We start from the raw sequence: 24916 nt of genomic DNA, 5'->3' as shown, positions 1-24916 counted from the left end.
GGTGTTACCGTTACCCCCGGAAGCCAAGACTTGTTTACTTGACTATAATACACACGTGTGTATAACTTGTTTAATTTCCTGCTTTTGTACGCTATAATTATGACATCACTTCCGTAGTCGCTTCAAAACAAAAACAAATCAATTGCCAGCCGATCGTATGATAGTGTTATTCATAATTCTTATGTCTGTGGGTTGGTATATTTCGCTTAATGATGGTATCGATGATTGATTTGTATACAGAAACAGTTAATATCCACATTAAATGGAATTTCAAAAAGTAAAAAAACCGGAAGCACAATAATAAATAACAATAAATTATTTTTAAAATTCATGGAAATGATGCACACAGATTTAATAAATTGGAAGTCAGCAAAAACAAGTATAATTATTCAAATATAGGCCTACGTGTTTTATTTCTCTATAATTATCAATAGCTACCTTTAATTACAATATTTATATAATACAATAATTTATATTTCAAAGTTGTCATTTTTATTTAGACACGCGTTGCATTCTGGTTGCAGCTTCTAATTGTATGGGATCCTTCTATTATATAATATTTTTTTTCAATGTTGATTTTTTAATATACAATATTTAGTTTGTTTTTATTTTTAAATGCGGATTGTTCGTATTCTTTCGATCGATTGGACTGCACCTGTTGGGACTGGCAACAGGGCTTCTTGGTGGTGACATCATTTCTAACATTCTAGGTCCTTGTCGTGATGTATGGCTCTTCTTTTGACCTTGAAGAATCTTCAATGCATTTGCAGCTTCTCTGAAAAACCAATAAATAAAACTAAATTAATTACTCATCTCAATACTTGTAATTTAGTTTTTTTTGTGTTTTTATACAACTGAACTATTGAGGTGAGCTATGCTACATGCTGGAGCGGTTATTCCAATCCAAAGGTCTGGGATTCAATCCTGACTTAGTGCCAGGACTCGTTCAACTTCACTCCCTAAGGCTCAATAGATTTAGTTTATATATAATAGATTATAAAATAGTTTATCCATCCTGTAATTGGCGAGATTTTGCTCGCTGTTGGATGCGTATGAAATATTAAAAAAATACTTACCTGCTCAAAGGGCCTCCAGATCGTTCCTTGTCCCTCAATGATCTCATAATTTTCAAATTGGCAACACCAAGTTGAGCAAATGTTCTTACCACCATTAACCGCACATAGTCGGATGAATCAAGCTCCAGCATATCCAGTAGCATTCTGATCACATGGTCTGATTTCATCCCAAGAACACCCTGGAATAGAAATAATAATTCAAATCTTAGTACGCAAATAATATCACATACAGTATTGTATACGATTCCAGACCTGGATCGGACAATTTCAAACACTTTTTATTTCTGTTATCAATAACTACAGGAAAATATTTCAATTTCTATACACTAAACAACACCAGACAACACCACCTTAATTAATTTTCACCAAATAACCTTATTTCTTGTCAGAACTCACCACTGAAATAACAGCACTAGTCCTCAAACTGTCATCTTCATCCTCCAGTCGACTAAAAGAGATATTTAAATAATGACAAATTAAGTTGGCATTAGAAAAACGAATTTAATTCAAGTAGAGTCATTACAACATGTAGACAATGCTCACCTCTCTACATTATCCATTAGCCATGATCTCATCCCAAGTTCTGTAACTGTGTTTGCTATTTCACTCCGTACATCCTGTAAAAACATAATTATAACATTACAAATGTACAATAAAATGGAAAATTGCTTGTCCCTGGCGAAACCCCATTTACATACAATATTGAGATGGTATTAAAAGTAGTAGTGAACAATAAAATACAGAAATACATAAAAGCAGTCTTTAATTAACTGGAGAGATCTGTATGCACAAAGAGCTAAACATTAACAACTTACTTTAACTGGGTCATTATACAGTTGCTGTTCCAATACATTGAAGACGTTCTGAGCTGCCTCTTGTGTTGGTATACAGACAGAACCTTAAAAAAGAACAAATACAGTATAATGAGTGACCGTCTATCTACTATAGTTTGATGGACTGACAGACTGACTGACTGATTAAAATATTTACCAAGAAAGTTCAATAACCTTGCAGCAGCACATCTATGCTTGCTGACTTTGGATGTCTGTAGTTGAACCAGAATTGTCTGCACGACATCGGGTTCTGTTGTATGCATCTGCCGTACTAGAGTCTCCAACGACTAAAACAAAAACAATAGTGTTAAAGTATAGGAATTCTATGGTAGAATCGATATTGGTCATTCATAAACCCCTTTCACACAGAGGACTTTTCTGTTTCAATAAAGCAACATGCAAAAGGTGGGTTCATGACACTGCAAACTCTAGAGTCATAACTTTGAAAACCAAGCATGTTAACTCCAACCCACAATAATTACCTGAGCAATAATGTATGAATCTTTACTTTGAAGACTTTTCAACAACTTTTGCTTAGCAACTTGGTCCTGTTCACACAAGCTGCCAAGACAAACAGCGCAATAGTAAGCTAGTTCAGATTCAGCCTCTACTTGACAGAGCTGCTTCAGTTTCTCTATCAACTCCTTTATGCATGGCTGATTCTGAAAAGGATATAACTCTACAGTCAACTAGGGAAAGTTGGTATAAAATGTCTATTTTTTTTAGTTTGGATTCTATTACAGTAGAAGAATAAATCAATTTATAATTTTCTGAATTTTCTATTGACTTTAAAGCCCAATGTTTACTTTGTTTTACTTTTATTTATATTATTTAGTATATTTATTATAAAGTGAATACCTTATTAATAAAATGCACATTCCTAGCCGTAATAATCGTTTTCACAATATCAAGCTGTATCTGCAGATCAGCAGACTGCAAGTGATTCAGCAACGCTGTGATTGGCACCGGTTTCCAGCATCCTAGGGTAATTAGACTCTTGCTTGCCTTGTAACGAACCTTAGAATCTTTGTCCTCTTCCACCTTAAAAAAAATGCCGAAACTAGTCATTAAAGACTGATAAATAGTGATTAGATTTAATTTTAAACTACTGAACTAAACCATTCTCATGATACACACTGTTAGTTGGTACAGTCGTATTTCAACCAACATAACAAAAGAAATTTAGATGTTACTGTTACTTACCCTTTGAATAAGTGCAGAAAACACCTCTTCATTTACACATTTCAGAGAACCTAAATGCTGGGAATATGAAATGTTGAATTGAAGGGTGTATTGAATTGAAAAATGCTCGCCACACCAACTAAATACTTTTATTCAATTACTGCATGAGATACCATAATGCAAATCCTATACAAATATTTAATGCAAATGAGTGCTATTTTGAACTTTTTAGAATTTATGAGCTAAATGCACATTTAATTATTTCAAGCTGGCTTAGAATAGAAGTTTTATGAAAAGTACTATAAACATTTTGAATATTGTAGTAGAAAACAATCTTCATTCATTCATTCATTCATAATTCTTTATTCACCAAAGGCAAAACATTTATAGCCTAGAAACTACACAATAAGACCTACCATTGCAGCATCTCTTCTCTCTTGTACATTTTCTGATAGCAACTTCTCATAAATTAAACTCTGAAATCAACAAATTTGTATTTTAAGAAGATTCCCGATTGGTTTGTATTCATAGTTGTAAGAAAGTAGGCATACAAATGCATGGATGTCTTTAGTGTTATTGGCATTAAACAGAGATTTTGTTTAAAATATGACTTAAATACCTCAACTCTCTTCCACTTGAGGCCGTCTTTATCCAGTCTTAAGGCATCAGTACTTTGTTTACTCATCATCATAGCTGCCACTCTACTGGCAGCTAAAATTGGATGGTTCGCAAGAGTCACGTTTTTCCTTAACAAAAAGAATAATGCTTTTATAGTACACAAAAATGTAGTTGACTGTTATTAAAGTTGGTTGGTCTCTTTATCTAATGTACTGTAATTGATGTAGATCTTAATATACAAAGGTAGCCATAGGATAAAATCACTATTCAATGGCTGAAGTGGGCTATATCCTCACAAAAGGTTCAAGGGTGAGGACTTGGAATGGAGGTTGTAGGGAGCAAAAGGGGTTTTTACATTTGATTTCAACATGAAAAAATAGATGTCCACCTCTGGTATGTCTTGTGAAGGAATTACACTCACCTGTTCTTTGACTTGGGTGTTGGCCGTTTCTTAACTGGTAAAGTAAAACCAATGCGCTTTGACTCTTTACTCTTATATAGCAACAAGGTTGTTTCCTTAGCAACGTTCATCTGGTTGACCAATCTGATCGTAGGTGGTATTGGGTCTGGGTCAACATTGTTCCAGTCACTTGATATTTTTGGGTAGATTTTATTTGGATTCTAAAGCCAACCGTAAGAATAAAAAAATAAGTTTATTTATCTATAGGCTGGGGTGTTACTTGTCTGTAAATTATGGTAGTAATATGGCCAAATATGGTAGTGATATGATCATGTCTATACATGTGTACATCACATTTTTTTGTCACATAAAGTTTGATAGTGTAGACAGGGCTTAAGCCGAGTGATTTATACATGTGTGTAACAATTCACATAACAGTACACAGGGAAAACAGAACATTTTATTACTTGACCACTAATTCCATAGTATATGGAATCTCAAGAGAATTACATTTCTTATTTTCATTGAATCATTTTATGCAGAGGAAAGTAAAAATCAACCATGACTGTATACGAACCGTTCTTGTCAGTGGAAGCACTTCTGGAATTGGTATAGCCGGTGGGTTATACATCAGGCCTGTGTTAGATAGCTGCTGTTTGGGTAGATCTGAGGCAGTAGCTCTGTGTACTGCTTTCTTTGTTTTCATTGAGGAGTGTCTTCCTGAGGAGGTCTCTTTACTCTTGATATTATAGTCCTCGTCGTCGTCTTTTATACTCACAAGACTCCTCACACTCTTACTTGAGTCAGGCTGCAAAATCAAATATTGATGGTAACATTTACATTTAATACTAAGCTCTGTCTACATTATCAAACTTTATGAGAAAAAAAATGTGTATGTGCCCATATATGGACATGATGATGTCATACCACTACCATTGAGCATATCACTACCATATTTAGGCACATCACACTTTTTTGGTAGTGTAGACAGAGCTTTAGACTTTTGTAATTACTTTACAAAAGTTTTGTATCAAAAATACAAAGTAAATAATCTTACTTTGCTTTCTGAACTTTGTTTCTGAGAAATACAACTCAAACGACCTTTGAAAACAGAAAAAAATAAATATTAGGATATAAACTATATACAAAATACATACAGTATTATAAGGAATGAAGAAAAGAAGAGAGAAGAAAGAGAGAAGAAAGAGAGGATAGAGAAAACATAGTATATGAGAGTGAATGAATATCACTTATGTTCAGACAAAGGTTAGTGTTCTTGGCAGAGTTAGTCTAATTTCATTTGACACGCCACAACACAATGGTTTTTATTGTCTTGATTCGAGGTGAAAGAGTGTACCTTCCATGGTTGCAAGTAACGTTGCTTCATTCTCTACAGGTGTCGGGGTCATCTGTACTGATTGTATAGCTGCTCCTTCAACCTTACTGTACATCTTATGAATTTTCTCCGACAACTTATCCAGGGCGATTTTCTAGAAAATTAAAATATTTTTATCAGTAAACATGGCTAAAATGGGGTTGGTTAAAATGAAAATAATGTTTATTTAAATTTAATATGGGAGAGCTATTATATGTGAATAATTGTTTGGTGTTTGTTCCCTCCTGTAAGTGGTGAACCTTGAGTTCACTGTTGGATGAAAAAATAAATAAATAAATAAAACCCAATCAATTATTGATTTCAGAAAATGAGGAAAAAATCAATAGAAAATGGATATAAATATAAGAGTGATGGATGAAAGTGCATCATTTGTGCTTTAAAATGTTTTATTATTTAAAACCAAAATAAAGTAGATGTTAATGTAGTCTTAATAGGATATTTCTTGGTGCCAAAAATATCAAGTTTAAAGGTAGCCAATTTTGACAAGTTGATAAATTCATTGCAAATTGTTTGCATATTCAGTTCCTGGAAAGTTTGGATGGGTGACGTGTGGGTGTTGTTGAGTGTGGGTGTTATTATGAAGCTTAAATCCAATCAAACAAACCACCGCAATCAAACACATGTAAACATACTTACACCTTCCATCTTTAATGGTTTAAAATGATATGAAAAATGAAAACAAAAAGCAAAAATGTAAAAAAAATAACGAAAAAAATTATAAAAGCAGATATTGTAAAGCAAGGTCAGTTGACAAATAAAAATGAGTAGAACCCCACCAGGTTGCTGCATAAATTAGGTTGAATTCAGCACTTTATTTTAGGGCCTACAACTGGATCTGGCACTCCAGCCAGCATTTTGTATTACTGGTCATCTTGATATATCAACACAACATAGTTTTTTTTCTGTTGTGGTGATACAACAGTTATTAAGCTCTGTTTACACTATCAAACCTTATGTGATAACAAAATGTGATGTGCCCACATATGGACATGATGATGCCATATTACTACCATTGAGCACACCACACTTTTTTGTCAAAAACTAGTTTAATAGTGTAGACAGAGATTTAGAGATTTGATGTTGGGGATGTATAACTCCGAAATAAAAGAAAATTGAAATTGAAAAAGCAATCAGCCAAATTGCGGGAAAGCTAAGTGATTCCTTGTCCTTATGTACATGTTGCTTTATGATCTTTAGTAGTTAAACTTACTGTATCTAACTCCATACTCTGTTTTAACAATTAGATAAAAATATCAAAACATTATTCTTGTGTATTAATAATTAAAATTAATAATAAGCAAAGTATCAGGTTATGATATTTTAAAATAATAGTTAGCATTAAACCAGCCACCAAAATATTATGTATATTATCAAGCTTAAATCCTTTAAAATGTTAGCACCTCTTTTGGGTAGGCCTACAATAGTTTGTATGTCTAGCCTACACTCACCTGAGCATCCCCCATATTTCCAGCTGTAACACCCTCTAACCAAGGTAGCTCAGGACCATTAGTGTCAGCTAGAAATTCAATAGAAAATACAAATGTATTCACATATTGATAAATCATTATTATCATTTGGGTTAAATAATCAAACAATGAGGGCGTTGACGATTTTAAAAAATGAATGAAAAATACATGCCATACCTGAGGACATAAATGTTGACTGGACAGCAAGACCAAGTGAGTGGTAAGACAATGGGTTCTCTTTTGTAAGTGCATCAACAAACTGGTTGTACTCAAACCTAGGAAACAAAGAAAGAAAACAATTCAATGGCGGTATTTATCGCTGTTGGTTTTGACTGAATAAAATAAAAATAAAAATAAAATAAAAATAAAAAATAAAATAAAAAACATATATGAAGCGCGTACAAACCTAAAGATTTAAGACTGAAGATTTATTTACCTGTGGTGATCAGACAACCAATACTCTTCTGTGGCATCTGTCACAGTGCTACGACTTCTATTAGGTGGCTGATCTATGTTTGCAAACAAATAAATTAAATGATGTATGTTTACAAAATCTACAGAATGCGCAGCCTATCATCACACACTAGCATTTACTTATATGTAAATCAAATGAAGACTGAAAATATTGATTTACAATACCTTCTTGAGCCACGTCAGACTCTTCTTCATCATTTTCTTCTTCATAATAATCTGGGGGTTGAGGTGATATAACTGACACCTTACGCATTTCTTTGACCTCACCCGACCTTGATACTCTGACCTCATCATCATCCTCTGACCTTTCAGTGAGGAACACACCTTTATGACTTTCTTCACTTTGTGTCCTCTAGAAATAAAAATAACTTGAAAATAATTATTACTGCCAATAAAAAGGCTTAAGTTAGATAGAACGTATAGTTGTAATTGGCAAGTGTCAAAAGAAAAACATTACCTGTTGAAGGCCAGAATTTGACTGCCTTTTATTACGATGCATTGTGCTAGGTCTACTGTCACTAATCTCAGAGTACACTTCTGGCGTGGTAGCTGTTGTCACTGAATTCTGAGGGTAAATCGACATTTCAGTGTATTCCCTATCTCCTGTGGCAGCACCTTTCATACCAATGGAAGCATCTCCACTACCACTAGGAAACTTCAGAATTGACTTCTCTGGTTTCAAAACAACTCTTCCACCATCTTCATCCAGAGGTTTCTGCTTTGACAACCGTTTCTGTTTCAACCTTTGATCCTCTCTGACCTCGCTCATTTCAAAGAAACTTTCAGGGAACACATTTCTGTGAGGCAAACTATTGATTCTGGATCTATTGCGACGAACTGGAGAGGACGGAAGAATGTCATCAATAGATGAAAACGTGTTCCTACTGACGTTGGAAGAATAAAGATCTGGAATAGCCGCATCAGCAGATGGAGGGATCTTTGGAGGGTAGTTCTCATCATATTCATCACTGTCATCAAGAAAAGCTGATTTTTCAATGTTCTATGAAATAATAACATAACACTTTTGGTATAATCATTCTGTATATAACATCTAACATCTCTAATTGGGCTTAGGTCTTTTTCATTTTATTCCTTTATCCTTGTTAATTGAGGGTGCGACCAAATTTATCACAACATTAAAAACAAAAAGTACAAAAATAATGAAGAAACTAAAATGATATGGGTCTAAAGCTTTGTCTACACTATCAAACTTATGTGACAAAAAATGGGATGTGCCCTTATATGGACACAGTGACATCATTCATATCAGTACCAGGGCAAATCACATTTTTTGTCACATAAAGTTTGATGCAGACAGAGCTTAAGGCAAAATAAACAACAACAATCAATGCTGTACATGTACAGTGTTAATAATTTTGAGTAATTTGACAAAAAAAACTGTCTCAATTATAAACAAGATTTTTACCATTAAAAATCAATTTACCTCACTTCTTGCTGATGGTGGACGTCTGTACTTCAAAAGAAGTTTCTCTTTCCGATCTTCGAGCCATACAACTCTTTTACGAGCTGCCTGAACATTCTTTCCAATCTTTGCAGCTTTCGTCAGCTCAACTCGAGCATACATTAATTCACGATTAATTTTGTCAACCACCTTCAATAAAAGAACCATCTCATCGCATTTTGCTTTGAGTTCATCAACCTGAATTTGATAGAGAATCTTGTCATTCTCTGTTTTGGCGCGGTCATAGTGATGCATTGCATTCTCCAAGGCATCTTGCAGATCTTTAACAATGAACATCTAAAAAACAAACCACAATTACTTCAATTATCCCTTTGTATGATAATATGTCAAATTGAATACAAACTAATGTTTGTGCACGTAAGTTAATAAGATGACAGTGATAATTAATTGTTTAAGACAAAATGATATTATTATTATGTTGCCTTCAATCTGTTCTCCACAGGTTGTTTTCACAACTTGTTCTCTAAAGAGTTAGTGGTAGAAGAGGGCAGTTTTGAGTCATGGCTTTATTATTGTATCAAGTACACATTTTGTTGATTTTATACCTGATCATCCAACAGAATATCTGATCGATTTGCCACAGGTTTCACTTTACACAGTTTGATACCACTCGTTATTGCTTGAGGACGGCCAACAAATGTGCGTTGACGCTTTGATGTCTGACTGGCTTCTTCTAGAGTAGGCATTTTGTCTATGTAAAAAAAACAAAACAAGTAATACTAATTAGTAATAAAGTAATTAGTGTAGTGTGGTGGCCTAGCCTAGAATCTGTCAAATAAAATGTAGGCATCTATTAATGAAACCACTTTAGTTTAAAAAAGGCCTTGTTTGTGATAGATACTACTACTAGGCCATAGATGATCCTATCTTAGGCCTAACCTATATAAGAAGGCCTCTATCTAGCTAGGCCTAGGCTAGGCCTACAGTATAGGCCTAGTGTCTACTATTCTAGCCTAGCCTAAAAGTTTATAGCCTAGCTAGCTAGGTTTAGGGCCTAGCTAGGCTAGCTTAAGCATAATTAATAATAAAGCTAAGCTAAATAAAACATACTGTTGATTACTATAATGCATGCAGTATTTATAAGGTATTTAATTGCACCACAGTAAAGGTAATTTAAACTTTGTAAACTGGCTCAATAAACGAGCGTTGCTATGCCTTGCATGTTTAGTGTTTATTGTGAATTTGCGCCCTCTTTAATTAATTAGTAGCAAGAAAATGGCAGCCACCATGGTGGCTGCCATTTTTATTTGAGGGCGTTTACTGTAATAAAATCAACTCTATCCCATCAACCTTTGTGACTTCCTCTTAACATTTACATTCATAGGTCTGTGTTGAAAAATTTAATTCTCTGTTTTAATCAATTAAAATCACCGGTGATACATACCTTTTAGTACTAAAATTTACGATAATATGAAAGTATATTTAATTAGAAGATTTATTATACTAATATTATTGAATATGGATTAAATCTTGTATTATTTTGGATGCTGTTTATTACATGTTTTCGTTCATGGCGGACGACCTCCGTCCGTCTCCCTCTCAGCTCACAATGGAAATAAATAGGGAGGTAGATAGACAGCAATGCATAGTGTATCTCGCATGTCAATGGTAGAAATGTTAAAGTAAGAAGGGGCCTATGCCTGCTTCCTAGCTAACCCTACTACCTATTAGTCGCTAGAGTAAGTAGCCAACCTACCTATTACTAGGCCTAAGGCCCTAGCTAGTAGAAAGTAGACTAGGCTAGCTAGCCTCCTATTATTAATTAACTAAGCTAGGCCTACTAGGCCCTAGAGAGTAAAAAGGGGCTAGATCAGAGCTCGACCGGTCCCCACATCCATGCTAGGCCTGTTACACCGGCCACTACTGACAGTACTGGTGATGGTTTGTGATTTATGACTCGATACTAATTACTAGTTTAACAATTGTTTTATTTTTAATTACAGCCATCATGGTACGAATGAATGTCCTAGCGGACGCGCTCCGCTCCATCTGCAATGCTGAAAAGCGAGGAAAACGACAAGTGATGATCAGACCAAGTTCAAAGGTCATTGTCAAATTCCTTACAGTAATGATGAAACATGGTGAGTCAATATTCAGAACATTGATTTAATGTATTTGGTAAAATGTGATTGCTAGATAATAAATTTCATTTCATCTTTTTTTAGACCATCATAAATTTTTTGTTTATTACAAGTTTTTTAATTTTTTTTTTTCATTTTTCTGCAGGATACATTGGTGAATTTGAGATTATTGACGACCATAGATCTGGAAAGATTGTTGTCAATTTAAACGGTAGAATTAATAAGGTACCTGCCTATCTATCCTCTTTGGCCCATAAGGCTGCTAATGTTTGTCTCCAGTGAAACGTGGTTTTTTGCCACAAAGCTTTGCTTTGTTCCAAGATCCCATACCAATGCTATTCTCTGCTTTTCCACCAACAAAAGGAAAAAAAAAAAAAAGCCCAAATATGGTAGTGATATGACATCATCATATCCATATACAGTCGACCTTCTCATTTACGTACCCCTTGGTCTGAGAGACGTTCGTAAATGAGAAGGTTCGGAAAAAGCGCCCTCTATTAAAATCAGTGGTAAAACAAGTCCAAACAAATGCCCTCTGTAAAACTTAATGTGCATAGTACAGTAAAAGAACAAACAGTATTAAAAATACAGTATAAAACAATAAAATTTAACATGTAAATTAACACCAAACTGCCAAAAAGATTGATATTTCTGCTTTTTGTTATGTTACACATGTTGTCTGTACCAAAATTTCATCGTTTACTTTTTATTATTGCATATTTTGATACAAACTGTAATTTACGAACTTGTTCTTGAAGTAATAATATCAAATCCATTCTGGACCGCAAATATTTTTAAATGTTTAAGCTACTATGTATGTGTGGTGGTGGAGACAGCAAGTAAAATGGAATTTCCAGAAAATGGCTACGCGACGACTGACAAAAGTTTTAAAATGTTAATAAATAAGAGTCAAATGTTTTTTTATATCGTAAAAACATGCACAAACCAAACTAATTTATAGTATGGTCATCGTTGCTAGCCTTATTGCAGTTCGTGATCAACCTTTAGTTTTTTCAAAAACATGTTGTGCAGGGTGCTCTCCATGCACTCCAGCAGTGGGGATGATGATCTCCTGGCCACTACTAGCATAGGCCTAAACAACTTTTAAACTAAATTGTGAATCGTTTTTAATAAGCTTTGCTTTATTTATGAAATAATTGTTTTGGGATAGTTAAATATTAAGAAGATAATAAATTAGTAGGTATGTAAAAGTTTTATTATATTACTGATGATGTCATTGTTCGAACAGCGTTCGTAAAATAGAAGGTTCGTAATTGAGAAGTGTGTAAATGAGAAGGTCGACTATATGGGCACATTACATTTTTTTGTCGCATAAAGTTTGATAGTGTAGACAGAGCTTTATGCTTATTATATCAACATTTGATGTCAACATATGGCCATCTAATGACCGTTTGAGAATTAATAAGGTAATTGCATATTATTCTGAAGAAGTCTTGGATCTCAATCAAGTGCTGGACAAGAAGTACCACCTTTTTATACTGCAGTGTTAACATTAATTTCCTTTACCTCAAAGTTGATAATACCTAAATGTGACATTTTGTTTCTTACAGTGTGGTGTCATCAGTCCTCGCTTTGATGTATCAATTAAATCTGTAGAACAGTGGACAAATAACCTCCTACCATCTAGACAATTTGGGTAAGTTTAGCAATACGAGTATATATATATAATGCGAGTATAGTTCTAGATGTCCCTTGACATATAGGATCGTAGAGATACAGCACTCTGGGCTGGCAGGGGTTTTGCTTGATGGCTTCAAGTATACCGGGGTAACCCTACTAGTTTCAAAAGATTTGCACACTGGACCTACATTTTATATCCTTATTCGAGAAGACTCATTCTACCGCCAAAACGATGTAGCGAGTGAGCCTCGAACCCGTGCCAATGTTATGGCTACGTAATTACGGTTCCAGTAACCTAACCGCTCAGCCACTCAACGAGTACATTATGCTAATTACTCCTCACTAAGCTTGTCTAATAACAAATGCCTCCAAAAGCGACTACCTATCTATTTTTCGACTCCAGATGTTGCCATGTATGTAATTAATAGGTTTTGTGGGTGATTCTGATATATTGTTTACTTTTAACTGGCACTTTACTTATAAAATGTAAAATGAACAGCCTGTACTATGTACGTGTATGTACTTTTAACATTTAAAACAAAACCTCTTTTTCTCTTCAGATTCCTTGTTCTTACAACATCCTGTGGTATTATGGATCACGAGGAGGCGAGAAGGAAACATGTAGGAGGAAAAATTCTTGGATTCTTTTTTTAAAAAGCATACGATTAAAGTAATAACATCAGGCTGTGCTTAAAATCATTGTACAGATATGAACCGAGTTTAATAAATGACTCTGTGAAAAAAAAAGTTGTCGATTTGTTTGTTTCAATACTGTATACACTAGTTACATTATGGTTTAGAAAAATGGGTTGTTCTGATCTTTTTCAAACACAAAGAATACATTTGCCATTGTGTACCATCAAGCAGGCAACCTCAGTGATTTGTTATTTCTTTATACTGGGTAACATCTTCAGTCAAAGACTGGTCTCCTTTTGAACATCATAACCGGTGTGTGTGTGCTGGGTTGAAAAGTGGAGGAGACTGAAGTGATTGGTGTACCTTTATATGGTTAGGGCAGGAAATTTAAATCTTCCCTGTTTCGACTAAAACCTAATAATGAGAACAACATTGCACAATCATTGTACATTACACCAGTATAAATCCGATGGTGTATCATATGTAAGATAAGATAATTTTTATTGTCATGTTTACTGACGGGTACACATGATTTAAAAAAATAAAAATTGCACACATAACAGTATAAAAACGTATGCTACTACTGTATATGCTGAAATTGAGGATAATATAAAGAGGGGCATGTGATAAACAATGAAAACATTGTACATTGAAAAAATTGTAGTGAATATATTGGCGAAATTTAAATAAATTAACTCTGATACGGTTGAGTGAGTACGGAAGCAGCGCGAACAGCATCATACACAAAAACAACGTTGGAAAAAAGTGAGTTGGTGTTGAAAGAGAGAATGGAAATGGCGAAATTATTTGTAGAAGATGTTGTTGTTAAAAGGCTTCGAGGTGGAAAATACCAATTTGGATTAGTTGTGACAAACTACGAAACATTTGACAGTGACGAAGAATCTGACAATGAAGAAGAATTCGAAAGAGTTAATCCAGGCCAAGTACGCGTAGCATGGTATCCCAAAGGCAACGAGGAGGTTGTAGATGACAGCAAGGTACGATCCCATTGTGCTGTGTGTGGTGGTCTAGCTAATAGTAGTAGCATAGGGGCCTAGCCTACTTAGCTAGAGGGGATAAGATAAATATTGTGTGATGGGTATGGCATGGCCATATCGGATACAGCCTGGCTATAGCCTATGACTATGCCTGTGCTGTGTGGTTTTATAAATAAATAAATCGGAACACTAGTAATAATGAATTGAATTATTTCTAATCTAACTTTGAGTTTGACATTTTCTTTTTGATTGTGGAAGCGAGTTGATAGATGAGGCGTGAGAGGAGGAGATGTGTCCACCTAGGTTCACACAACCATAAAAATTACACGATAGCTCAGGTCCACAAAAAAAATCTCTAGTCTGGGATGCAATCCGAATTGGATTTTTATACTGTAAATGAAAGAAAAAATGTACAAGGAAAATGGAACCCACAACCTTCAGCTCCTCCTACTCCTGAACAAAACCACCACAACTCCAACCAACCAAGCAAGCAACAAATCAGTGTTACACTTTGATACTAAGAAAATGTTCATACATAAGCTGTTTTAACTGACCAATTAGTACTCCGATGATGCCCGTGTAAAGTAGTAATTTATTGCATTATTTACACAGATAACATTATACGATCGTAGTCTGATGCCTGGTGATGTTGTCTACTCACTCAAAAGTGGTGGAACGCAATGCGGATTTGTCAAATCTGTCAATATTCTGTGTCACTTACGTATCTTCAAAACAAAACAGATGATATATGATGTTGACAGTAAAGATCTTAATCAAATTATGGTATGTAAAAAAAATCATTAATTTAATACAAATGGTGTATTTAAATTAACTTGAATGAGTAAAATTCCTAACTGTAGTGTCCCTCCCCACCATTCTGAATCCCAGCCTGCCCCTGCTCCTAGCTTTCAAGTACTGTACTTTAAATCATCATTGTCATATCGACGCTAACATAAAAACAATTCTTATTTCAGGAATTCCAACATGGAGACCATGTAGTGTTTGGATACTGGTTAGGAACCATACGTGAAGTGTCCTCGGAACTTATCATTAAACTTCAAAATGGAGCAAGGTACATTTAGATTTAAGAACCCATCACTGGATTGAATAATTGCAGTAAACTATTAGTGCTTTTTAAATTGTACCAGTATATTATTAGTACGTAAGTGAAAGATTAACCAATTTAATGTTAAGTGTACTGATACTCAAAAGAAGTATGGACAAAATACCTTTTACCATATGTTACAAAATTTAATTGTCTGTGTATAATTTCAGATATATAGTAACTGATGAGGGCGCTAGTAAGTTGACAGATGTTCACGATAATAGCGAAGAGGTCAGAATATTTTCAATTCAATGTTTGCACATCTCTATTATTAGTAGTAGTAGTAAACCTCTTTGCAGTTCAGGCAATACTGCATTGTTGTACCTGAGTATTGTTGTAGTAGTTAATAAAAGTATAGTGTAATAACACTCATGTATTAACTTTACTAATTTTATTGTTTATTATTTCCAATACAACAGTTTTCCGTGTTCACTGGCGAAGATGGGTACTATCCAGGTCAGGTTCTACATGGACCATCATCAGTGTTTAAGAAAGCAAAATGGTTATCGGGTACTAAACCAATTATGGGGAACAAGACAAACTTCAGAGGAACAGTTGAAAAGGTACAAGTTTTGAACAATTCCAACCTAACTGTTAGAAGTTTATACTAGATATATACAGTTTTTAGCAAAACGGCAACAGTTTTTCAGTTCCTACTGTATAAATAATTTATTTAATCTTTCTCTGTTTTTTAGGTTAAGGTTACAAGTGTAGAGGTACATTGGCAAACACGGGGGCTATGTATAAATGAAACATTTAACAATGATGAGCTGTTTAAGCCACCAGACAAGAAGATAGAAGGTGATGCGTTAAAAGAGTGAGTAGTGAAGTTGTATTTTAATTGGAATGACTAGGTTTTAAAACCTGTTCTGTTGATAACACCTTGGTTTATGTATACTTCTTACAGATTGAAGGTTCTTCAGCAGTTTAAAGCTGCATGTGTACAAATAGGAGATAAAGCAATGTACACAGTAAAAACAGAGAAAATTGTGCACCCTCAACATGTGGTACTAGGATCCTTATACTGCTTCAAACAACCAGAGACTACACCAAAGACAAGTGACAAACAATCTCAGAAGGAAGATCCACCAGAAGAAGATCCGGAAGAGAATGATCCACTAGAGAATGATATGCAAGAGAATGATCCACTAGAGAAAGATCAACAAGAGAAAGGTCCACAAGAGGAATATCCACAGAATGATGTCACAGAAGAAGATCAAAAAGAAGAAAATCAACAAGGTCCACAAAAGATTGTTGAAGAAAGTATAATAGTGAAGAAGAATAAAAAAGCAGAATTGATTGATAAAGTAAACAAACTTAGTGATATCTTGCAAGAAATAGATTTGGAAGAGACTTCTGAGGAAGACACTAAAAAACCAAAAGAAGAATCTGGTGTATCTGTAGAAGACAATACTGATAATGGAAAGAGTGCAGAAGCAAGTGCAATTCCACTTGGCAAAACTGATGGCAAACTAGATTTGGATTTGTTGCGTGACATACATAAACAGCTCCTTTCAGCTTCTGAGGATATTGCTAAAATAGGGGATATCAACAAGACAAGTGGTGAGCCACAAAAAATGGACCCGCATATTGTCAAACTACTGCAGTCACGGAATGAAATCAATGAGCAGATTGCATTGATAGAGGGTCTAATAAAAGGCACAGATGATTTGCATTTGGATGTAAAAGAGAAAGGTGCAGAGAGGAAAAGGGGAGAAGGTCACCAGAAGTCTGGCACAGCTAGAGCTGTGAAGACAAGATCTGGTCGTAATAAGAGACAACCAGTTACAGCTGGTGAGGAGGTCTGTGTGGAGGTCACTCATACTTCAACTGTTGTTGACGTGATCTGGCAAGTGAGTACTAGTTGTTTTTTAAAAATTTACATCATGCAATGGCCACATTGTCTATCATGCGACCAGACACTGTTGGACAGTTATCTTATCATTTACTAGACAAAATGTTAAATTTGTGAATACCTTTACTCTGCAGGATGGTAAAATTGAAAAGAACATTCGCTCATCTCAACTCAGTCCTATGAATCAGATGGATGAACTGGAGTTCTTTCCTGGAGACTTTGTCTCACAAAGTGAAAGTAGGATATTAAAATAAAATTGTAATCGCTCTTTGTTGCAATATGGTCCTTAATACTGAAATCAGGACAATCTCCTACATTATTTCTGAATATGATCTGTACAGAATACCCTGTAGGAAGGTGACTAATGTTTTCTTTACCATTGTAGATATAGAAGAAGGTGTGTATGGGCTGATATCAAGTGCAAACCATCAAGATAGAACGTGTACTGTCCGTTGGTACAAGAGACCTATGCAGGAGGACCAGTCTATGTTAGTCTGTTTTAAAGTTGTTTGACATAATTGATGGATTGACAATTGCCTGTTCTTTTCTGAAGTGTATATTATGTTCGTTTTAGCGTGAATTAGCCCATAGAGTATATCTCTGTGATTAGCCACATTGAACAAGAGTATAAAAACATGCAATATAGGCCTATTTGTAAACGTACAAATAGCTATCAATACCAAGTACTCTAGATAAATATTGAATGTCTTTATTATAGACCACAGTATACACACACAGAAGAAAGCAGTGTATATGATCTGATGTCGCACACAGATTTCACATTCAATACAGGGGATATAGTAGTACGGGTTGGTGACACAAATCAAGAAGGCCTACATGAGGTACTGCCTTCTGCTGGTCAGGTCAGTAGTATTTATTACATTATGGAGGAATTATTTAGTAAACAAATAAATTCTTCCATGCTTACATGGCCGTAATCTCCAGTTTGAAGTAAAGCCTAAATTAATACACATTATTAAAACTATAAATCTGTAAATACTGGTTTAAATTATAATTCTTCTTGATAGGTGCTATGGGTGAATACCGAGGGAACTGTTGAGGTTGTATGGGTGGACAACACTACTACAACAGTATTGCCGCAGGATCTGTATAAGTTAGATGAGGTAAATTCTAAAACATAAAATACTGTAAGTATAAAACTTTAAGGCCTGCAATAACAAACTAGTATTTTAACAGTTACACAAACTAGTAGGAATAACAAAAACAATTATGACCTCCATCAATAAATAAATTAGTGACTTTTATAACAGTATATCAATGCACTTGATTCTGGCTGTTTTACTTTGATTTAGCTTTTTTGGCTTACTGTATTTTATTTGTATCTTCATTGAGATCCAGCCACAGTATTGTCATTTTCATATTATTCTGATTGGTCAGATAATTAATAGTTTATACTTAAATGTTCAGGATAGTGATTCTGACTGGTCAGAGAATGAAGAGGATGAAGGCACATGGCATTTAGATAGTCATTCAATTGAAGGAACTGAGAGCAGTTGGGAAACAGCCAGCGAAGGGTCTGATGACCAAACCACCACAAACTCATTCAGGTACTACATTTCCAGTATCATTAAGTACAGTGTTTTCGTTTGAAAGACAAAGTAAAACAAATATTCAAGCAAATAAGCAAATCAGTCTTGTGATCAGACTATAGTGTACAAGCTTATGTGAGACAAGCTTACACTTCTACCATATGTAATGTTCTTGAACAAACAACAATATTCAAATACACTACTGTATGTCAAGGTTTTGTAAGATCAAACAATAGACTTTAATGTAGCACTTGGAATAATACTTCTTGTTACACATAGAGTGGTATCTCTATTGTTCTCTTACTAACTTATGACCTCAGGTCATGGAACCCGGATTCTACACCGTAAGCCCCAGTTATTTATCACTGAATAAAGCCTCTTTCACACTTGCTCTGATTCAGCTCCAGTGTTCGTGTACAGAATTAGCGACTTTAAATTTTCACAACGCGTCTCGCGGTTTTACGCATATGTCAAGTAAAATATTGATGCATAACTTTATGGCGCAACATGAAAATTAATTTTTTAGATTAATTGCCGAACCGGAGCAAATGTGAAAGACGCTAAAATCTGTGTTTATTATTGACACGTCCGTTGCTTTCAACTTAAACTTTTTGCACTAGAGAGCAAGACAACTCTGTTGTGGATGAACAAAATGAAAGAAACGCTGTTAATGCACGGCCTATTGAAGGAGAAGCTACTTCATCTAGATCAGAAATTATCACAGAGGCAAACCATAACCAACCAAATGAAACAACACGTTTATTAACCTCAAATGATACACCATCAAAAAGTGTATGCCATCAATCTGAATCGGACAAATATGATAGTGCAAATGCAACCTCAAAAGGTACTATAGATATAGATGATGTGGATTTGAGTGTTTCTGAAACCGAAATGGTAGGGACGGAATACGAGACGACAAAACGTTGTGGTGATGAGGTTGGCAAATCAGCAATAGCCACAAGTATTACAGATAATAGTGAACAATCTGATAGTAAGTAATGCAACTTATTACGGCCATACTGCGTTGAAACACCGGTTCTCGTCAGATCACCGAAGTTAAGCAACGTTGGGCCTGGTTGTGTTCTGGATGGGAGACCGTCTAGAAATCGCGGCGGGTGCTGTATACTGGAGACTGGTAATATCGGACTAGCATGTGATAGGCATGGGTTCGAGGTTATCTGTACCATACTAATTGCATCCTTAGGCAAGGTGCTTTACTCTCATTGTAAAGCCGTTGGTCCCGTGTACTTAACAGTGCACGTTAAAGAACTTGGTACACTATTCGAAAAGAGTAGGGGATCGTCTCCCGGTGTGCTGATCTGGTAGGCGCTGCACTGCTGGCTGTCGTGGGTCCGTGGAGGGCCTAATCCGAATTTCCTCAGTTTCCAGTTAAGCTTGAGGACAAATATGAATACCTTTACCTTTATACCCTTTTCACACCAACGCGCAATACTCCGGAGACACTCTAGAGTTTAGACACACCAGGGAGTCAACTCCGGAGTTGTGAAAGTAAAGGTAAAATTAAACAACGATGTGAATGGGGTCTCTCCGTGGTGTTTTGGAGATCACTGCAAAGTTTGGTGTGAAAGGTGTAGTAAAGTTCAATCAAAACTATTGCATTTATTAGCAAAGAGAGTATTGTATGTATTTGATTAATAGCAATCCAATAGTTATGCCATATCTAATAATAATGAAATTTTTACATAAAAAATTGTTTCGTTACAGAATTTATTAGTGTTGAAACCATACCGGCAAATCATATATTCGCAAAATCTGTTCACACGCCGATAGCGCCAAAGAGATTTTTATCTGCAGTACAAAAGGAGGTTTGTGAAATGCAATTATTCCTGTCTCTGGTAATGATGAAGTCATTGAAAAATTGAATCAAAGGCATCTACTAATAGATGAGACAAATTAATATATTATAATATATTAAGACATAAGAAATCTTTATAAACTCTTTTGTTTATTTATACAGATTAGCCTTTTGCAATGCTCCTTGCCAGTTGGAATTTTAGTGAAAGCCTTTGAAGATCGCATGGTATGATACTGAATAATAATATTTACAGTATAATACATTGGAGCCCCTAATTGGGACACCCTATTAAAAAGGGAACACTTTCCAGTGACATGCTTCAACAATATGGCTAACCCCTGTTAAAAGGACACTTTTTTAGGCCCTGAAGAGGTTTTCTTAATAGAGGGTTTTCTACTGAAATTGTAATTAACTATTGTTATGAATGATTGTTTTATAGGATTTGTTTTCAGTACTAATTGAAGGCCCCAAGAACACTCCCTATGAAGATGCTTTATTTCACTTTGATGTGCGACTACCTTCAGATTACCCCAGGGTTCCGCCTATACTCCACTACCATTCATACTGCAGTATGCGGCTTAACCCTAACCTGTACGAGGATGGTAAAGTGTGCATCAGTTTGCTTGGCACATGGACAGGCAAGGTATGTATGCTTTATACAGTTCTCTTGTAATTGTTTTTATAAGCACTTGGTTCATCAACAAGCTCCCACAGATTAGTCTACTTAACAACCCAGATATTCCGAGTTCGAATCTCGGTTGGGGCGGCTTTTTCTTATTCCCACAGATACCTTCATCTTTATCGTTTCAAATTAATTATTTCAATCTTAGTATATCACTGAACGGTGTGGAATTAATGTTCTGTGCCTGTTGTGTTTATATATATATATATACTTCACTTGGAAATTAGTATCTATTAGTACTATTTTTATCTGCAGCATGATGAGATGTGGAATAGCAAATCCACACTGCTACAGGTGCTAGTCTCCGTGCAGGGGCTAATCTTAGTTGCTGAACCATATTACAATGAAGCTGGATTTGAGAAACATCGTGGCTCAAGTCTAGGTGAAGAAAACAGTCACATGTACAACGAGATGACTCTGCTCAAAGTTGTACAGGTACTGCTATAATTGTAATAATTCAATGCTACAAATGCATTTTAGAGAATATGAACCTAATGAATATGCAAATTAGCAGAATTGTAAGAATGACACCAATTCCTAAAGAGTCTACTGTCCATTTATAAATCATACTGTCAAATTATAGAAACAGTGTTCATATTCAGAACATGTTATAATCGCGTCGAGCATAGCTCATTGACGAAAGTTCTGTATTTTTAGTTGTATGAAAAAATGTGTCTGGCAGGATTTGAACCTGCAACTTCTCGCTTACATGAAGAATATCTTACCACCAGACCACAGCGCTTTATTGCATAATTATGAACAAAAGTGAAGATACAGGAGTACTATCGTAAAAGCAGACTCATTACGAATAATGTCATTTTTGACACTCTTAGCTTATTTACATATTAATTAGGTTGGTAAAAAAAGGTAATTTTCTTCTTTTGATACAATGCTTTATTTACTTTATTAGCAAATCTTACTGGGAATGTAGTTGTATAATATTGTATAAATAAACTGTTTATTTCTTTTCAGTCAATGACGAAAATGCTGATTAATCCGCCTATAGTCTTCAAAGATGAAGTGATTGATTTTTGTCGAAAACATAACACCAAGCTAATCCAGAGAATTGAATATTGGCTTGAGGTTGATGGGGCGTCATCGGGCAGCACTAAACCTGTATCGCCTGACAGTGTCAAGCCTGTGTCGCCTGACAGTGTCAAGCCTGGGTTGCCAGCTTTCCCATTGTTGCCTTTTTCAAAAGGTTTCTTGCTTAGCATACAGCAAGCATTAAAAGCATACAAAACAGCTTTCTTGAATATAGCACAATAAGAATTTATAATACACAGTTAATACTAAACAGATAAATTATTAATGTACTGTATATTAGCAATTATGAATTATAAAATATACTAATGGTTACACTGCAGTTAATTATGTTAATAATGATTTAAATTGGGATACCAAATTGATTTATACATTCCATTCTTTCACAAGCTTTACACATTATACTAGCCATGAATATATTTATAATGCCAATAGCAAAGCTATATTCTATTTATTTGAATTTAAATGTTTGTGGTATTATTATAGTGAATGTACTAGTCAGGGTATTCTATTTGGCAGGTAATTTCAAAGTTCATAGGTATTAAATTTTTGTTGCAATTATATATATATTGGTAAAGTATGTCATGTACAATTCTAACTAAAGGTGCTTAACAAATATCAGCCTTGTACCGTTGAATGATGAGTCAATTTATGTGTGAACTGTGAAAATACACAATTTAAACAAATTATGATATATACTGTATAATAATATTCATGTTCTTCAAGCACTAAAGTATTCAATGTTGTTTTTTTTTAATAGAAAATCATCTAAACACATGTTTACATTAATATCATGGTTATATATTTCCAATATCCATGACTTACTTACACTGTTCACTAATAAAAATCTTACAATACTTTAAAAATAAACCTTCCCCCTACAGAAGAGATCTTTTGACAGGTGTTTAAATCAGAAGTTTTTCAATACTGAGTTGCAGACTCTGAATCTGCGGTTTTAACTGTGAGCCTTCGTTGATAGTAACTGAACACGCAATCACAGGTCTGGACACACCAGTTGCTCTGCCAAGAGCTGAAAAGATAATAAAACAGGATAATGATTAAATAACTTATTGGTAATCCACCTTAACAATAATTATGTATAGGTAAGATATGGTCTATATTGTATCATATTAATTTGGAGCCAAAAGTCTGGCAAAGGATTAGAATGAAATATGTAGGCTGGTAAGGGGAGATGCGGATGCACCCCCGGCAAAAGGTCCACTGTTTAGGCAACCAGCGGCGGTCGTCACTGATAATCTTGGACTTACCCTGTTTGGATCTAACAAACACATATGGCACATTCTTGTCTTCACAAAGCAGTGGCAAGTGAAGTAGAATTTCCAATGGTTCTGCATCAGCTGCCATCACAATGAACTCAGCAATCCCACGATTTAGTGCTTTGGTTGCTAAATAAAAAGCATGTTAATTGATAAACATTCAAGATTGATCAACACAGAATTTGGCAGGGAATTAAATTTTTAAACCAAAAATACATTATTTAATATTAATATAAGGGTTTAGTTTGGTTAGACAATAAAAAAAAAGCCTGTCAATTATTTATCAAGTGTATTTCGCACTATATTTTTTTTGACACAAATTAACTATAGGCCTATTTCTGTTTTTCCCTTAAATTACAGTACCTTCATTTGCACCTTTCCGTAACTGTTTGTAGTTTGAGGCTTGCTGAATCAAGTCCAATATTGTTACCGTCAATTGTGGGTCGGCCAGTGGAAATGCCTTTGGGTTTACCTCTTCGGAAGCCTGATAAAAATTATAAAGAAAACCCTTTCTCACTCATGAAAAGTGTATATTTTATTCAGAACTATAATTATATTACAGTATTAATAATTATAGGGCCTGCCGCTTACACGTTGTGTATCGCAAACTTTCAATTATAAATATCAAAATGATAATCATTAGGGCTAACCTATTCATATAATAATATCAATAGATAGGCCAATAATATATTAAATTATTATTTTGGCAATCATTTTATTTAACAAAGAATAACAATTAATGCGACACACTCAAACTAGAGAGTCATTATGCCTAACTTAACTGTACCGCGCGCTTACACGGGCTACAATCAATACTGGGGTTTATAGTTTAGGCTAGGCCTACTTTACTTACTACTAGTCTAGGCCTACTCTCGGTCGGGGATACCCTACTAGGCCTCTTCTCGGGACTCTTCAGATCAGGGTATTACTAGAGGGGGCCTAGCCTAGTTTAGCAAAATTGCAAAACTAGGCTATGGATTTATTATACCTACCATCTTTTGTTTGCTTTATTTATTACGGAACAGTTTAACGTAGTTTGTCCTCTCGGCAAGACTGCTTCACGGAGGATATAACTAACAGTAAAAAATATAAACAACGAAACCTCGTGGTGTTTAATCGTGGACGAGACGCACGTTGTGTGCAAATCGTTGTTTGTGATGATATATAGAGGGCGTATTTTAACAAAGGCGCCCGCTATAGACTTTATAGCGGGTACTGCGCGCGGTAGAGCTATCTAATTTGCATATTGGAGAAAAAGTAATCTAATTTTATTTAGTTTATCAATAATTTATAAAGTAAC

General features: G+C 35.0%; 4 protein-coding genes across 4 annotated transcripts; 2 read left to right on the top strand and 2 right to left on the bottom strand.

Moving 5' to 3' along the window:
* Positions 1-339: 339 nt before the first annotated feature.
* On the bottom strand, positions 340-10085 carry LOC140047559 (uncharacterized). The gene is made up of 23 exons (XM_072092602.1): positions 9979-10085; positions 9474-9619; positions 8890-9204; positions 7903-8445; positions 7611-7797; positions 7408-7480; positions 7149-7246; positions 6954-7021; positions 5467-5599; positions 5167-5210; positions 4687-4917; positions 4131-4330; positions 3711-3837; positions 3508-3567; positions 3113-3169; positions 2768-2950; positions 2392-2571; positions 2067-2196; positions 1892-1974; positions 1620-1693; positions 1473-1524; positions 1077-1255; positions 340-775 (listed from the first exon to the last, which is right to left on the bottom strand). The coding sequence occupies exons 2-23, from the start codon at positions 9612-9614 to the stop codon at positions 595-597; spliced, it is 3339 nt and encodes a 1112-aa protein (XP_071948703.1). The 5' UTR covers positions 9615-9619; positions 9979-10085; the 3' UTR covers positions 340-594.
* Positions 10086-10844: 759 nt separating this feature from the next.
* Positions 10845-13397, top strand: LOC140047552 (small ribosomal subunit protein uS8). Its single transcript, XM_072092595.1, has 4 exons — positions 10845-11009; positions 11155-11234; positions 12581-12666; positions 13211-13397. The coding sequence occupies exons 1-4, from the start codon at positions 10877-10879 to the stop codon at positions 13302-13304; spliced, it is 393 nt and encodes a 130-aa protein (XP_071948696.1). The 5' UTR covers positions 10845-10876; the 3' UTR covers positions 13305-13397.
* A 605-nt stretch (positions 13398-14002) lies between these two features.
* LOC140060278 ((E3-independent) E2 ubiquitin-conjugating enzyme UBE2O-like) lies at positions 14003-23102 on the top strand. Its single transcript, XM_072106427.1, has 18 exons — positions 14003-14284; positions 14897-15067; positions 15259-15356; positions 15560-15620; positions 15809-15952; positions 16085-16206; positions 16297-17242; positions 17379-17481; positions 17630-17732; positions 17963-18107; positions 18273-18368; positions 18673-18812; positions 19415-19788; positions 20523-20623; positions 20776-20838; positions 21053-21256; positions 21551-21730; positions 22268-23102. The coding sequence occupies exons 1-18, from the start codon at positions 14075-14077 to the stop codon at positions 22562-22564; spliced, it is 3558 nt and encodes a 1185-aa protein (XP_071962528.1). The 5' UTR covers positions 14003-14074; the 3' UTR covers positions 22565-23102.
* Positions 23076-24768, bottom strand: LOC140060287 (NHP2-like protein 1). The gene is made up of 4 exons (XM_072106437.1): positions 24609-24768; positions 23980-24100; positions 23608-23745; positions 23076-23369 (listed from the first exon to the last, which is right to left on the bottom strand). The coding sequence occupies exons 1-4, from the start codon at positions 24609-24611 to the stop codon at positions 23245-23247; spliced, it is 387 nt and encodes a 128-aa protein (XP_071962538.1). The 5' UTR covers positions 24612-24768; the 3' UTR covers positions 23076-23244.
* Between the last annotated feature and the right edge of the window lie 148 nt (positions 24769-24916).

This window comes from Antedon mediterranea, chromosome 1 (genome assembly GCF_964355755.1).
Source record: "Antedon mediterranea chromosome 1, ecAntMedi1.1, whole genome shotgun sequence".
NCBI classification, from domain to species: domain Eukaryota; kingdom Metazoa; phylum Echinodermata; class Crinoidea; order Comatulida; family Antedonidae; genus Antedon; species Antedon mediterranea.
This window is presented reverse-complemented; position numbering and strand designations above follow the sequence as displayed.